The sequence below is a fragment of the Kryptolebias marmoratus genome, linkage group LG5, assembly GCF_001649575.2.
Source record: "Kryptolebias marmoratus isolate JLee-2015 linkage group LG5, ASM164957v2, whole genome shotgun sequence".
Lineage (NCBI taxonomy): Eukaryota > Metazoa > Chordata > Actinopteri > Cyprinodontiformes > Rivulidae > Kryptolebias > Kryptolebias marmoratus.
The window spans coordinates 18,427,490-18,443,859 of NC_051434.1; the positions used below are offsets into that span (position 1 = coordinate 18,427,490).

Here is a 16,370-nt window from a genome sequence, read left to right on the forward strand (position 1 = left end):
ATGAAATAAACATTTGAAATATATGAGTTTGTATGTAATGTATGAATATAATATACAAGTTTCACTTTTTAAATGGAATTACTGAAATCAATCTACTTTTTCATGATATTCTAATTTTATGACCAGCACCTGTAAGTCTGTGCGGCTCTTCTTCCAGTTTTAGTCAGTAGCATCATTTCTCCACTGGGTGGCGCAAAAGTCAATCAGCTGAAGCCTTTTGGAGTCTCAGGCACCACAGGAAAGAGAGCTCTCATAGTTTGGGATTCCTGCATTTTGTTGTTTTAATAAAGAGTAGAAAGTTCTTTTTTTTTTTTACAAACAATAATCCTACATTACAGTGACAAGTACTTTTAAAAAATAGTGCATGTTTGTGTTGTTCATAACACTTGTGAGTTTTTGTAGTTTTACAAGAAAATATAGCTCAAAGTATTGTATTTTTTTAATGATATATGTCTATTTCAACATGTTTACAGCTCTGCTTTTTGCTTTTCACGTCTCTTCTTGGCTTGAAACAGGTGCTGCTAATGTTTTGGAGCACCATATTTATCTTTAGCTTATTCATATGTAAAAGTAAAAAAAAACTTTTTTAATTTAAATTATTTGTCTGGCAACGTTTAAAGTTGTTTAATGTCTTCCTCCAAACACCTCCACCCCTTTAGGCCCTGAACAGGACGGGGGTGTTAGCAAGTGTGGTATTATGCTAATTACCCGCCGTGCCTTCAAAATAAAAGCACTGCGCGTGTTACAACAGCGGAACCATGCGTGTTTCGTCAACTTAAATGCAGCTGAATATCAGTACGTTTCACGTCTCTGTTATTGCGACTGTATGCAGCGGCCGGGCTTCAAGTTAAAAGCAGGAAACCCGATGACGGGATTTTATTTTGAAGTGACGCAGAAGAGGCGTCCCACGCGTTGCTGTCCGACCGGCCCGAGGAGGTGCTGGTTCGGCTGGAAGGGAGCCAGGGAGTCAAATCGTTGGCCCAACTCGCCTCAGAGGAGCTGCTGGCAGTCCAAACGGATGGTGACCTGACAGACATGGCCGGCGCAGGTAATTCGAGCTCATTTTACCCCCTCAGGTGCTGTTTGAGGCTCAGCTCATTTACTTTCAGGGCAATTTGGGGAACTGTATCATCAGGCTACTAATAACAGGAGCATTTAAAACTGAAAGTTCTCATTTGATCCTAACATGCCAGGTTCATTTGGAACTCACAGCTTTTCATTGGCTGACATGATTTGGAGCGGAGTTGAAACTGTGAATGTCTCGGGTCATGGAGGAATGTGCCAAGGGGGGGATTCTCCAGAGACTTTGGGGTGAGACTTGACATTTTCAAGATGAGAACAGGTTAGAAGTGGGAACAGTTCCCTCCAGGGTTTTATCCAGCCACGAGCACAGAGGTAATCGGGCTTGGGTTTTTTTGGGTACGAATCAGCGACTCCGTTTTATGCTGAATTCAAGTCTCAGACCGGACAAATCTTACAAGTGTTTGCTTTGTTTTTTGGGGGGTTTTGCCACGATCAAGAACTTAAAAACCTCCAAATCTGTGGTTCATAACGAGTACTGCTGTTGTGACAGACTTTAGAAACCAGTAGTGCAAGCTTGTATTCATGTCTGACATGTTTAAGCAAACCGTCCAATCCACCAACTCATTTATCCAGTTTAACTTTAAAAATAGCCAAAAATAGGCAATTTTTGAAATGTTTTTGATCAGGAGTTTAAATATTCGTGTATCATCTGTGATAAAAAATAACCACTAAAATACGCATCATTCACGAACGAAAGCCTGCCGCGTAGTGTGTAAGAAGTGAGCGGAATCGGCAGCGTCGGGTTTTGTTGCCAACAGTTCCGAGCCGTTTGTTTACGTCCGAGCGCCGACGAAGTCCCCCCTTCAGACGGTGTCGGCTGCGCACCACGGACGTCAAGTTCGGCAAAAACCGGCGGCCGCGGACCTGCGAGGACGAGAGCTGGAAACGGAGACGAGGAATGTAGGTTTGAGTGACATTAACCCCACGAAACCAGCATTTAATGATGAAGAAACTGTGTTTGACGCATAAAAATTCGAATCAAAACCGCGCTCTGAGGCCTGATGGTCCTTGGTTGGGGCGTCTTTCTATGAGCGAGGGGGGTCTAGTGGTAATGGCCAAAACACCTGAAGACCCCAAAGTCCACGAATAAAGATGTTTCAAGATACAGAAAAAAAAGAAGAACTGGATACAAATGTGAAATACCGTATTTTCCGCACTATAGGGCGCACTGGATTATAAGACGCACTGTCGACGAATGGCCCATTTTAAAACTTTTGTCATATATAAAGCGCGCCTCCCAATTCTTGTAACTTCGCACAGACCGCCCACGCCGCGCTCCATTCAAAATGGATGATTTCGGTGCTCTAGCGGAGCTGGTTCGCCTGTATCAGCATTTATATGATCCCTCTGTCAGAGATCACAAAGATAATCGAGTGGTTCAAAACTCATGATGTGTATTTATTGGGACGTTGTGCGACTCATTTGCCCTAAAACAAGCAACGTAGCCGTTTCCTGCTCGGCAACGGGCCGTGCAGGTCACCTCCTCTCTGTCTGGGGGGGGGCTCCCGTCATCTTGGTAACGTGTTCATCGTCCAACGAGAGACTGCATTTTGTCCTTTGCCGCCTGAATCGGTTCGTCCTGATAGAGGTTGGGTTGGTTCGACCCACAGAACGGGTCACAGAGTTCGAACCCAGTGTTTGGATGGGAGACGAGCCACGCCGTTGTCTCGCATCCCGCCATTCTGAGCCGAAGGTTGACCAAATTGAACCCGACGGGACTTCTGCTTCAGGATGTATTAAGTAAAAATATAAGGGGTTAAAAACAGTTTTTCACCCTCCTGCTGCCCTTGAGTCAAAAGAAGCTCCATTTTTAAAACTAAGGCCCCACGAGCAGCAGGATTAGCTTTGCTTTTACTTCCTAAAGTAACATTCAGTGGTGCTAGCTAGCTGAGGCTAATAGCAGTTAGCCTCAGCTAGCTAGCCGAAGTACGAACTATCCAATGCCGCAGGTTTAGTAGCTCCTGTTACCTCCGCCAAGGAGGTTCTGTTTTCCGTAGCGTCTTGTCTGTCTGTCTGTGGACGTCAAACATGGTGCAAAGGGCAAGGGATTACGTTTTGGTGGCGATCTGGTCAAAGGTCAAAGGTCAAAGGGCAAGGTCAGCCTGTGTTCTAAAAGGAATGTTAAACTGCACAGCTGGACACTTCAGGGGTCGAGGGTGATCACTGTTGATTTCAGGGGGATGGGGTCAAAGGTCAGTGTCACAGTCCACCTTGTGTTCTATGCAACCATGTATTGGAGGAAAATTAAACTGCGCAGTTTGGCACTTCTTAGGGAAAGGGTGATCACCACTGATTTCAAGTTCATGGAGTGAAAGGTCAATATCACAGCCGCAGCAGTGTAATGTGGGAATGTCAAACTGCACAGCTGGACACCTCACGGGTCAAAGATGATGCCTGTTGGTTTCAAGGTTCATGGGGTCAAAGGTCAAGGTCACAGGTGACCCCTTTGTTAAAAACCTTGTCTCAGGTTCAGGAAATATTTGGGTTGAAACAAGGAAACACTGGTTCCCATTCACATCGTAGTGTTTGTTAACCACGCTGTGGCCTTGGTGGAGGTCTGCGCTCTCTGAGGGCTTCTAGTTGAACTTGAAAAGATGACACCGAATGAGTAGCACCGTGGTCGAGAGAGAGCCTTGGGTCTGAAAGGTGTAAAACAACATGTCTGCTGTCTGAGTCAGTTGGTTTGGACGTTATTATCGTCTCCGACCTGCTGGTTTGGGTCAGACCCGGCTCGGCCAGCCTGAACCCGGACTATGTGCTCAGCAGTCAATCATTAACACAGAGGACATCCGCGCTGTGCTCTTTGACCCGGCCGATCAATACGGGAGCAACGCGTCGCTCCGAACGCCTCGTCGTTGCTGCCGCCGCCGCCGCCGACGGTTACCCTGCCTCTTCTCTGTCCCCCCCCCCACTCCCCTCCCCCCGTCAGGTGTGTGTTGCGGCAGCCTGGAAGATCCGGCGGCCCTGATGAAGACGGGGCTGAGCGTGATCCTCGTCGGCCACGTCAACTTCCTGCTGGGCGCTCTGGTGCACGGCGTGGTGCTCCGGCACATCAACCTGCACAAACACGCCCGGGCCATGGACCACGCCATCGCCAACGTGATCGCCATCGCCTCGGGGATGCTGGTGAGCCTTTTTAGCGGACAGAGGGAAGCATTGCAGCGTTCGACTAGTTGGCGCCCCCCGTTTGACTGAACTCCGGCTTTTAGATTTAAATCCGCAAAAATCCAGAAGTTTCCTTCTGACTGCCGTGTAGCTTTAGGTTAATCGAATTTCAAAGCCCTTCACTGGTAAATACTCCTACAGCTTTTATTTTTCAACACTCCAGCCTGGGTTCAAGTATGACGGCGTGTTAGGGGCCAAAAAGAGACGGAAAAAGACTCATTTGATTTTGAGTCCTGAAGCCTGCTATATTATTATTATTATTATTAGTAGTAGTAGTAGTAGTATTTATTAGTTGAGGGTTATGGATGTGCTTTTACAACAAAACCCACATCCTTTAGTCCTTCATAATAAGAGTCTCAAACATCATGTTGACCTGAAACCATCTGAAGTTTAAAAATTATAATTATATAAAAATATTTTTTTTATCTCAATATTACTTTTCTTTTCGTTTTAATTATTCTTGTCATTATTAATTTCTCTTTCTTTTAATATTATTTATTTTTTCTTATTATATTCTCATTATTATTATTATTAGTAGTAGTAGTATTGTTTTTATTATTATTCTTTTTTCTTATTTTTATTGTTATTTTCTTCCTCCTACTATTATTATTATTTCTTCTTTTTCTTCTCATTATTATCATTGTTATATTATTTTTTTTTCTTTCTTTTTGTTTTATTTTGTTATTATTATTATGTAAATCTGTGAATTTGGAGCAGTCATTAACAGGTTGTGTGCAGCTCCAGGCACTCCATATTCAAAGCAGCTCTGAGGTATAAAGCCACTTCAAAACATTTGTTAAAACAAATTATTTTGATCACTCTGTTTTCTTGTAAAGCGGTTGAAATTTAATTTCTTCGTTTTTAGATCAGCCGTGGAGGTAAGTTAGAAAAAAATACTGCAAAACAAAACAAAAAACAGTTCCGTTTCAATAAACCTGACAAGGACTGAACATATAAACTGTTTTAATTACTGGCTTTACTTCTTCTGTTAATTGATTTTATTTAATTTTTCTTTTTGCAGGGTGTCGTCGTTGGAATTCTAGCGATTATCCTTTCGAAGAACATGAGACGGAAACGCCTGGTCCGTATGGCTCCTGATGTTTTTTTTGTTTTTTTCTAATTTAAACTCTGCTCTCTTCCATGATCTTCCTTTTATTTACCAAAATCAGCCATTCAGGCCCCCGTTCGCACCGCTCCCAGCGTTTTCAGATGGACGGAGCTTTTCTGCTGCGTTCGTGTGCAAATTACATTTTTGTTGACAAAAACTGATTTTTTTTTTTTCTTTAAAAGCTTTCCGAAAGAGTAGACATTAGTATTTTAGCATCACCTCTTTGTCTGTTTCATTAAAAGAAGAAAAATTCCTTTTTTTTTTTCATTCCTTGAACTAATGCATATCACTCTGCCGCCTTTCACGCCAGAGTTTAAACTAAAATCATCTTGTGCTTGCAAATGACTTTATGCTCCATTCCACGCAATACTGTGAGACTCTGCGAGCTGTAGCACTCATGGTATATTATGGGGAACACTTACAGCTACCACCATGCCAAATTCTAGCTCAGCATCTGTAAAAGTGCCAGAGTTAATGCCATTTTTGTGTTGCGTACAGTCAGTTGGCTGTGGCAGCCATCTTGAATTGGTTTGACTTCAAAAGTTAATGAGTTGTAGACGTACACTCAGTGATTACTTTCTGAGAGTTTCATTAAAATCAGTCCAGTGGTTAATGAAATATTTTGCTAACAGACGGATAGAGTTATTCTTAACGTTTACAGTAAAAATATCTCACTATGTGTAGTACTTGATCTGTATGTTGGGTTTGACTCTCAGCTACTACCACACCAAATTTTGGCTCGACTTCTGTAAAAGTGACTGAGTTGGAGCCATTTCTGTGTTGTGTATAATCAGTTGGCTGTAGCGGCCATCTTGAATTAAGTTGACTCCAAACAATATTGAGTTGTAGACGTACATTCAGTGATCACTTTCTAAGAGTTTCATTAAAATCTATCCAGTGGTTCATGAAATATTTTGCTAACAGACCGACAGGGTTGACACCAATAGTTATTGTTAATGTTTTAAGTAAAAAAAAAATGTCACTGTGTGTAGAGCTTGGTGTCTAAGTTGGGGTTGACGATCAGCTACTACCACGCCAAATTTTAGCCCAACCTCTGAAAAAGTGTCTGCGTTGGAGCCATTTTTGTGTTGCGTCCAGTCAGTTGGCTGTGGCGGCCATCTTGAATCGGGTTGAACAACTAAAACCACATGTTGCCTAAGACGTTTCAGTCCAGTCCCACAGAGCAGGGATAGTCTCTCTGTTTACTCAGTCAGCTGTCAGGCCGCTCCAACAAGACTGACGGGGCAGCGAGCCGATGAGCACAAACAGGAAGCCGGCCTGAACGAAAACCACTTCTGCTTCCTGTTTACAGCTGAGTCGTGATTTTATCAGCTGAGTCATGCTTAGTGATTTTTTTTTTTTTTTTTTTTTTTTTTTTGTTAGCCAGAGCCGCCCGTGAAGCAAAGCAAGCAGGGCAGGGCTGACAGTTTGCCTCCTCGACCGCCTCACCTGAGTCATCAAACATCTGTCGGCCTGAACGAAAACCACTTCTGCTTCCTGTTTACAGCTGAGTCGTGATTTTATCAGCTGAGTCATGCTTAGTGATTTTTTTTTTTTTTTTCTTTTCTATTTTTACCCTTCGTCTCCCCTGCTGTGAACCTTCTCAAAAGATAAGGGAGTGTGTGTTGTTTTGATTAGTTCACGGATGAACGACTAATGGTGTTTTACGAGCGGACCATTTCGGCAGCCATAAAGAACGAATGGGCCCCGACTCTTTTAGGAGCCGCTGTAGATCAGTGGTTAGAGCAGTCGTCTCCCCAGTGACAGAGTTGGAGGTCCGATTCCTGGCAAGACACTGAACCCCTCATTGCCTCCGATGTGCCCCATTGGTGTATAAATGGGGTCCAAAGCTCTGATTGGACTCTATAAACTGATTTATTCAGATTAGCTTCGTAGAGATGTAGTAGAGCTCCGCATGGTTGTGCGTGGATGGGGAAATGTGGGCAAAGATTGGGTTGTAAAGCACATTGAGTGGCCCGATTGGCTAGAAAGGTGCTATATAAGTACAGTCCGTTTAGCGTTTCTTTAAACTGTACGTCAGGTTCGTCGGGGGGGCGGGGCCCTTTTTCAGCTCTGCCCACAAATGATCTCACGGGTTTCGCAGTCCGATCGAGCTAATTCATTCATTTATTTCTCAACTCAGATGAAATCAAACATTTTATGACCTACGTTAAAAAAACCTGCGAGCGGGAGCCGGCACTTTGGACTGCTTTGCTCAGGTGTTATCTGCGAAGGAATAATCTGAAAATTTACAGCCAATCAGAGCGATTCCTCAGCTTCAGTTCCAGGAAGTTAAACACAGGAAGAACTGGATTAATTTAGACCCATTCTGATGATCATTTTTTTGGACAATAAATTGGTAACCAGTAGGCCGATTTTAAAAATTCAAACTGTGTTGGATTTGTCTTTAAAACATCGATCTAATGGTGTCAAAATATGTCGTGTTTGATGAGGTTATAAAAATCAGGTGGCCATTTTGTGAAGTGCACCAGTTCCTCCTTTCGCAAAGCACCCGGCCCCGCCCCAACATGACGCTACAACCACGTACTTCACTGTTAGGATGGCGTTCTCAGGTTTGGAAGCATCCCTACGGCCAAACATTTCTATTTTAGTTTCACCACGCCGTAAGACGTGACTCCAAAAACGAAGGTCTATGTTTGTTTCTTTTTTTTTTCTAAACCGCAATCTTGCCTTTCTAATGTTCCCTTCAGAGTAACAGCTTCTTTCCCACAGAGTGGCCTGGTGCAGGACCCGTCTCACTGTGGATAATGACGCGTGTTGTTTTAGCCTTCGGCTGTCTTTGCTTACGTTCACTTCTGCGGGGATCACAGGTTCCCGGCTGGGCTTGAAATATGTTAAACCACACACACAAACACACACACACACACGCACGCTCGCTCCTGCGATGAACAAGATTGTTTAACGTGCTTCTCTCCCTTTCCTCTGCAGAAATGGTCTCTGTTTGCAGTCAGCCTGCTTTCGGCGCTCATGGCAGCCGCTTCCACCATTGGGCTCTTTGTGTCCTTGGTCAGGGCCATCATCAACGGCGGGCGAAGCCTCCTGACGCACTGCCGCTTTCCCGATGCCATTGGCTACTCTAGCGTCACCTACGAATGTCCCTTCGACCCCACACGCATCTACGTAAGTGTATAAGTCGATCATTGTTTCTGTAGCTTGAAGAGTAATTTGAACCCATGAAATGAGAAGTAAATTCAGACAAACAAGTTGAAGCGATTTGTTGATTCATATCAAAATAATACTGAAGGTGTCGTGTGTCACAAATGTGATGGGGTTCGTTGTCCCCCCTTTTCAGAAAAAAATCTTTAAAAAAGTAAAATTCTAAGATGATTAAACCATCCAGGTTCTCGCAGTTATTTAGTCAATCTTTATAGAGGTGACCAGTGTTGTTTTTTTTCTCCCCCTGGTCATAGGGATGGTGTGTTTTTACTGATCAGTAATTTTCACCGTGTGGAATGGTGACCCCATTTCACGAAGTCACCCGGAAATCGTGTGATGTGAAATTAACGGCGGAGGAATGGTTCTGAAATCGGTTTTGCGTGAAGCGCTACGAAACTCTGGTGGATTGCGTTGGCTCGGGACGACGGCGCCCCGCCCAGGTGTTGGCTCGTCAGTTCTGTCGAACGGAAGCTGAGGCCGTTCAAAGAGCGATACAACAGGCTCCTAACGTTTCCACAGAACCCCACTCCGAAATGGGCAAAGTCTCCACTGAAACAGGAGAAATGGGACCACCAGCGAGACATTACAGGAACAATGTCCTGTGTGTGTGTGTGTGTGTGTGTGTGGGGGGGGGGGAGGAGGTTTGATGTCTACTCTTGCCGTCACGCTTCCCATTCGACTGACTGGTGGTAGAAGTGCTGACCCGACCCCGTCAGGCTGCGTCGGGCCCGCTCAGCCTCACAGGCGTTCCAACGCGGACTCGACAGCTTGGCGCTCAGGAGGCCTTTTGTCTTAAGCTGGATTTACTCTCCATGAAAGTGGCCGATGGTGGAGCAGCTGTAGATGGGGGGGAGGATGAGCTCAGTCAGGTTTCCCATGGTAATACCCAGAAAGTAGGCAGATGTACGATCCCTACAAATCCATTATCCTTTCGTACCTGCTTTCAGTCCGTCACTCGTTCACCGTGTTTTAAAGGGGCAGGTACCGGGGAGGTTATAGGGACCTGTTGTTCCGAGTTCAGAAGAATTAGTGTGTTACGAGTTCTCGCTGGCGGTTTTAATGTCCGGTGTAGAGACGGCATAGGACTGACGAGCCGATGGGGGCGGCAGTGGCTCAGGAGCTAGGGGTTCGTCCTGTAAAAGAAAGGTACAGCCATTCTAGCCCCTACTTTTTTTTTTTTTTTTGAGACGTCTCGCAGCTCAAAAAAAATTCAAAATACCTTTAATGTTTTTTTGGCTAAAACAAAAATGGTAGTTTTATAATTTAAACATTTGATATGGTTACTATGCTCCATTGTGATTAAATCATGGGTTCATGAGATTTTCAAGTCATTCTCCTCTGCCAGGGAGGTTCTGTTCACCGTAGCGTCTGTCCGTCTGTTTTACTCCAAGCGTCGGCGACGGATTTTCAGACAATTTTCAGGAAACGGCAAACATGCTGCGAAGGAACAAGAGATTTAGATATTGGTGCCGATCCAGATCAGTATCCCCATTCAGGAGGTTTTTTTTTGTTGTTGTTGTTGTTTCTAAGGGATTCCGAGCGGACAGAGACCTTATGTCCTCGCCGGAGGTTTGCCAAGGATCTCAGAGGGCTTCTAGTTGAACTCTGTTTTTGTTCTTAATCTACAAACCATCCCAACTTTTTTGAGAATCAATGTTGGATTGTGAGAATACCAAAAAATTGTGTTTGTCTTCACGGTTCGAGGTGCTTCTCCAGAGATGAGCTTTGACTTTTACAGCGCTGTAATATTATCAGGCTTTTGCTTTAAATGTTCGTTTAGTGTGCATTCAGCAGCCATGTTTAGTCCGCTTTAATTGAACTCCAGTTCGTTTGCCTAGAAAGTCCGGTTCGTTTGGGGAGGTGTGAACGCACAATCGAACTCTGATGCGGACCAAAAAAGGCGCCTAAAAACCTCGGTCTCTGTTCGGTTGAAGTGAACTCTGGTGCGGTTCGATGGCTGACCTTTTAGGTTCTGTTTTCAGACCTAGTTATGAGTTGTTTAGCCAGTTTATTATAGTGATTTGCGAACAGAGACTTTTTTTTAGGCTAAGGTGTGTTAGTCTGCTCAGTTTGGACAAATAAAATTCCCTCAGTGACAGAAACTGAATGAGACAAGAACTGAGGATGATGAGGAGGAAGCCATCATCATCATCATCATCATCTGGTTAAATCTGCCTTTCTGCTGTTCTACGAGCTTGTAGCTCCAAATAAAAATAGTTCCCTTTTTTTTAGTGTACTAAATATAGGATTCTTGGCATTTCACCAGCTGAAGAAACTAGTTAAATAATTATAATTAAAGTTAATATTTATAATAAGATAATACCAGGATGACTCCAGTTTCTCATCTAAAACTAACCAACTTCTAAAGAGTATCTGGAACAAAAAAAATCTTATTTTATTTTTTCAATTGTAAAATTTTTTAATTTGTCATATGTTTGTGGAGGGGATTGTAAATATATGGTGTTTGTTTTTTTAGAGTAGTGTGTAATAGTCTTCACTTTTTTCTTAATTTTAGAGTTTTTGCCTTTTTTACAACACGCGCTTCTCGAGGCTGGCCTGGGCTCGCCTCGCCTCACGCTGACGGAGCGAAAGCGAATCCGACTGTGTCACTGTTACACACCTGTCACGCTAGTTTAGCCACGTGCAGAGGCACTGTCTAAACAATGAAGCAACCAGCCGGCCAACCCAAAATGATCTTTGCGTTTGTGGGATTTTTCTGTTGGCTGTCAATACGGAAGAGACATGTTCAAAGAATTGGACTAGAAAAGGACGCCAAAAAAAAACAAAAACAAAACTGAATCCACGTCCAAAATGGACACACGGTGGTTGTCCGCTCAGACTGTAGCCCGTGCTGTTCGGAAATGAGGCACAGGCTGCGTTTTCTCTCCGCAATTCCTGGAATCTTTCCCATTTTTCTCTATTTACTTTAAAAGAAAGCTACGAACTCTGAGCTATTAATGTCTTATTCCCTTTGCAGTGTGTACTGTACAGCTGACAACACAAAACAGCTCTTCTGCATTTGCTTTGATGTAGATGCGTTCTGCTCGACATCCTTTTTTTTCTTTTTTTTCCCGCAACGTTTCATCTCTGCAAACCAAAATCCCTAGACCTGGTTGGGTGTGTGTGTGTTTGTGTTTTCTTCAACGTTACACAACCACCCGAGAGTGGATTCCACTTCACGTCATTGTACTTTCCATATACCCAGTGGGTTGCAAAACTCTTCACTTTTGTTGCCTTAAGGTCTGAAATCTAATAAGATTTTTAGTTTGGTTCGATTAATGGAGTGAAATTGGGAGGGGGGGGTTGTGTAAAACTGAAAAGTGGTGTGTCCCTTTATTTTAAAGCCCAGATTGTTACCTTCAGAAGCCCATATTAGGGATAAAAGATCCACCCGTTGGCAAGCTGAGTATTACCTAATCCCAGTAGATACACCCGTTCTGAACACCTCTAAGTGGTAAGGGCTACCACCAAGCAAGGGATGGCATGAGGGCGAAGGACCTATGAGAAAGTAGTCCAAACCCTAAACATCCCACGGAGCACTGTTACATTCGTTAGTAGAAAGCGGGAAGGTTATGCCAACCGTGCCGAAAACTGCCAAGAGAGGGGAGGGTCGTCCGCAGGGACTGCAAAAACTGAGCGGGGGAGGCATTAATCAGGGAAAACGACCAAGAGGCCTAACATAACCCTGATGGAGCTGAGCAGCTCTTCTCCAGGGATGATTTGGGTGGGGGGTGGGGGGGATCTGTCCACAGGACCACCAAAGGATGCATAGAGCTGGGCTTTATGGATGAGTGGCCAGGACAAAATAATAAAAAAAAAAAAACTGGACTGTTTGAAATTTCTCCTCCAAACGTGTGGACGGAGGTGCCAACACCATCCCCACAGTGAAGCACGGTGGAGGCAGCGTCATGCTGTGAGGGGGGGCGTGTTTGATGAGCAGGGATCGGGAAACTGGTTAGAGCTGAGGGAAAGACGGTTGGAGCAAAACGTGGATAAATTCTTAAGGGAATTGTAGGAGATCCAGAGATCTAAGACTGGGACTGAGGTCCACCTTCCAGCAGGACGATGACTCTAAACTCTCGGCTGGAGGAACACTCCGGTGGTTGAAAGAGAACCACGTAAAGGTGCTGGAATGGTCGAAGGTCCAGACCTCGGTCCAACTGAGAATCTCTGGTTTGATATAAAGATTGTTGGACGCAAACAGCACCCATCCAACCTGAAGGAGCTGCGGCAGTTTGCCCATTTATCCATGGAAATTTCAGGCTGTGAGGCAACAAAATAGGAGAAATTCAAAAGGGGATGTATATTTATTGGAAATGTTCGTGCCTCAGATTGTAGTCTGAATTGTACAGGTGGTATATTTGCCAACTCCTGTCCTTGTTTGACTTCTCCAGAGTACCACTCTGATTCTTTGGGTGCCTCTGATTGTGACGTGCGTCATCCAGCTGGTGTTCTCTGCCCGCTGCCTAGCTGCCTGCTCGTCCTTCCTGGGACTTCCTTGTTGCCCTGCCCGGCCCAGAGGACGCTACACCAAAGCAGTGAGTCCTCAGTCCTCAGCAGTTAATCTCTCGTCAGAAGCACCTAAAACAACGGAATTTCCTCTCTTTTCTCTTTAGATCAGTGTGAAAGCACCGATGAAGGAGATTTCTCGCTACGCCAAACCTCCGAGGACTAACAACGAGCGTTCCAGTTTGAACAGCGAATCCGTGAGTACCTACGTTGAACCGACCAGGCTTTACGCCGAGCCGCCGAGAAGCTCCAACACACGTCTGGGACGCAACAACACGGCGCCTCCGAGACAGCAGCAGCAGCAGCAGGCTCCTCCGCCGCCTTGGCGTCAGCCTCAGTCTCAGTCTCAGTCTCGCCCTCAACCTCTGCCTCGCAGACCCCAGAGTCTCCCCGCCTCAGAGAGACAGCCTCTCCGCCGCTCGGACAGAGGCAGCTCGGACACTCGGAGGTCGGAAACGAGGGGTGGCAGCCGAAGGGCGCGGGAGCAGCCTCTGCTAAGGGGGACGGTGGAGAGGTCCAGCGTTTGGATTTAGCCCTTTTCCGACACACGCCAAGTGTCCTTGAAGACTATAGACATTGCGGTTTTATTTGCCAGCACATGAACGAGTTCGAAGCTGCACCCTCAGAGACTAAAAATGTTTCTTTTTTTTTTGTTTGCTTTTATTTTTGCAACTGAGGGTTTGAGGTTCAGACTGTTTGCACCGTGTGCTTGACCTGATTTGTGTGAGTGAGTGTGTGTGTGTGTGTGTGTGTTTTTATATGAGGAAAGACGACTTGAGCTAAATCCTTTATAATTTAAGACACAATGGCGGTTCTTCATGAATAGGGTTTTTGACATGGTGAGGAATAGTTTACGCTCCTACGGAAAAGTCATGATGAGTTAAAATCTTACTGGGATTTAATTCTGACCGGACAGTCCCAAGACCTAATGGCTTACTGCTGTTTGAAAACTACTTTAATCTAAAAAGAAAATGTCTTTATGGTTCATGGAAACGTTGTTTTTGTGGAACTTCTACGCCACTGTCAGTTTAGCAACTCACAACCTACATAGTCTCCGTCCGGACCTTTTAGGAATTCCAAAATGTTCCTTGTAAGAATTTGAAATAGTAATGCTAAATTGACAGTGATCTAAAGGTTTAAATAATAGCGTTTGCACAAAACTGTGATGGAGTTTTGAAATTTGGAGCCGTTTTAAGCCGTTATTAGTCAGGTACCACTCCCGGAACGGGTTTTCCCATTCAAAAGCAACGCCGAAAAGTTCCAAATTTCGTAGCGGTTCCTGCCAACATTATTCGTTTGCCAGCAGCTTTGCACGACACGGTTGTTTTAGGCAGAAATGTTACGATATTCCTTCCGGATTCAACACCAGGCCGCAACAAAACCGCTACCCCCCAAAGTGTTGCTGCAGTGAAATCCATGTAAAAAACCCGGAATGTGAAACGCATGTTGCAGTAAGGATCTATCGAATAGTGTTTGCACGAACTGCCGTCAGATTTTTGAGATCGGAGGTGTTTTGAGATGGCAGCAACCCACTTTGGTCGTAGCTGCCACGAGTTCACGAGTCCTGCCAAACATGAACTGTTTATCCGAACAGAGCCCATCTGCAACAGGTAAGATATTTGTTATTAACTTCAACAAAGAACCCCAGTTTAAAGTGTCTCAAATATAGCTTTAAGATAAAATTCTTAAGTATTTCTTCCCTCTGTTTTAAAGCACACTTGGTAACATTTTAAAGTATTAACTTAGTGGTTGTTTTTTTGTGGATTTATAGCTGCTTATCCAGTGTAAAACTGTCCACAAACTCTTTACTTAAACTCTGCTTCAAATTTAATTTAAAAGCAGCTAGGCCGACCTAGCTCGAATAAAAAATTATGCCCAGTAGCACAAAAGGCAGAGACTAAAATCTAATTGTGTAAATGTGAGTTTCACACCTATCTTTATGTATTATTTTTTAATAAATGCTTACAAATGAGCTGTTTCCTTGCTTCAAGTCAGAGGCTTAGAGAGCTTAAGATAGCTTCTATGCTAGCTTAAGCTGACATTTTTAAGTATTTCTCCCCATCATTAACAAAAATCACGCCTGGCAACACTTTCAACACCTGCACACAAGTATTATCTAGTTTTTTCATTTTAGTTGTTTGCTGTCAAGCGGGAAAAACTGTCCTCAAACCTGCTAGCTAAACTTAGCTTAGCTTCAATTTACAAACAGCGAGGATGGACCAAGTTCAAATAAAAATCACGTCCAGTGGCACAAAAGGCAAATAAAGTGTACTTGAAATGCATTTTCTGCCTAATTTTGTTTTGTTTGTTTGTTAAGCGTGCTTACAAGCAGATTAGCCATGTTTCCCTGTTCTAACTCAGAGGCGTTGAGCCACTATTCTAGCTTAAGCTAACATTTTGTAATGTTTCTTCCCACATTGCTTCATACTCAGTAGGTACGACTAGTTCTAATAAAACCCGTGTCCACCAGTAGCACAATCTTTACAGGGATTAAAGCTTACTCATCGCCATGTGCTGTTCATTTCACACCCTTTTTTTTAATTTTTCAATGCGCTTACAAGCAGATTAGCCACATTCCCCTGCTTCAGCTGAATAGTCCCAGATATAAGACTTTATTTTGGAATTGTTCCTTTTTCCCGTCTAGCAAAAATACACTTTACCACTTCAAAAGTTTCAGTTTACATTTATAAAGGAGGTGTGCGATTTGAACTTCACAGCCTGAGGACCAAACCGGCTTATGCTGCTTGTATGCAAGTCGACTGTGTGAATGTTTTAAGATCCGCGTTTTATATTTATTTTTGGCGTCAATAAACTTTGTATTCATAATATCCGCCTGTGTGTGTGTTTATTGCATGTAGCCACTTATGTTTTCCTTTTACTACATGGTAGCAGGTAGTCACCGGACAGGTAGGACTGGTTGCAGTCAGGTAAATCCGGGCTGGTGTGTGCTAAAAGGATATTCCAGCCATTTTGAGGTGGGGTTTTCGGAAAGGGAAAAACAAGCACAATCTCTTTCCTTGCAGCCCTTTGAGCTGCCTCAGTTCAGAGATGGGCAGGCTAGTGGCTGGTCCGAACACAGCTAAGACTGCGGCGGGTCTACCCATTTTAAATAAGCTCCCGATCCTGCCTGGGAGGGGTTGGATAATTCTACTGACGTTTAGCTGTAAAAAAAAAAAAAAAAACCCCGACTCCTTTCATCCTTCCGCCGCAGAGCCAGAAATGAAGACACAGTCAACGCACTCTGCTTTGAAACACAGAAGTATATTTTTCGATATTAGATCCAACAGAACAAACATTTGCATCCTCAATTTTTTTTTTTTTTCATGCA

General features: G+C 44.0%; 1 protein-coding gene across 1 annotated transcript; it reads left to right on the forward strand.

Annotated features, from left to right (window-relative positions):
• The first annotated feature begins 530 nt into the window (after positions 1–530).
• LOC108238762 (keratinocyte-associated protein 3) lies at positions 531–15,870 on the forward strand. The gene is made up of 6 exons (XM_017421058.3): positions 531–1,048; positions 4,013–4,209; positions 5,270–5,329; positions 8,306–8,497; positions 12,928–13,071; positions 13,150–15,870. The coding sequence occupies exons 1-6, from the start codon at positions 1,036–1,038 to the stop codon at positions 13,573–13,575; spliced, it is 1,032 nt and encodes a 343-aa protein (XP_017276547.1). The 5' UTR covers positions 531–1,035; the 3' UTR covers positions 13,576–15,870.
• The last annotated feature ends 500 nt before the right edge of the window (positions 15,871–16,370 follow it).

Excerpts from the sequence above, each read along its gene's own strand:
- LOC108238762 (XM_017421058.3), top strand. Across the intron at positions 5,330-8,305 it reads ACATGAGACGGAAACGCCTG|AAATGGTCTCTGTTTGCAGT; the intron begins GTCCGTATGGCT and ends TTTCCTCTGCAG. Across the intron at positions 13,072-13,149 it reads GAGGACGCTACACCAAAGCA|ATCAGTGTGAAAGCACCGAT; the intron begins GTGAGTCCTCAG and ends TTTTCTCTTTAG.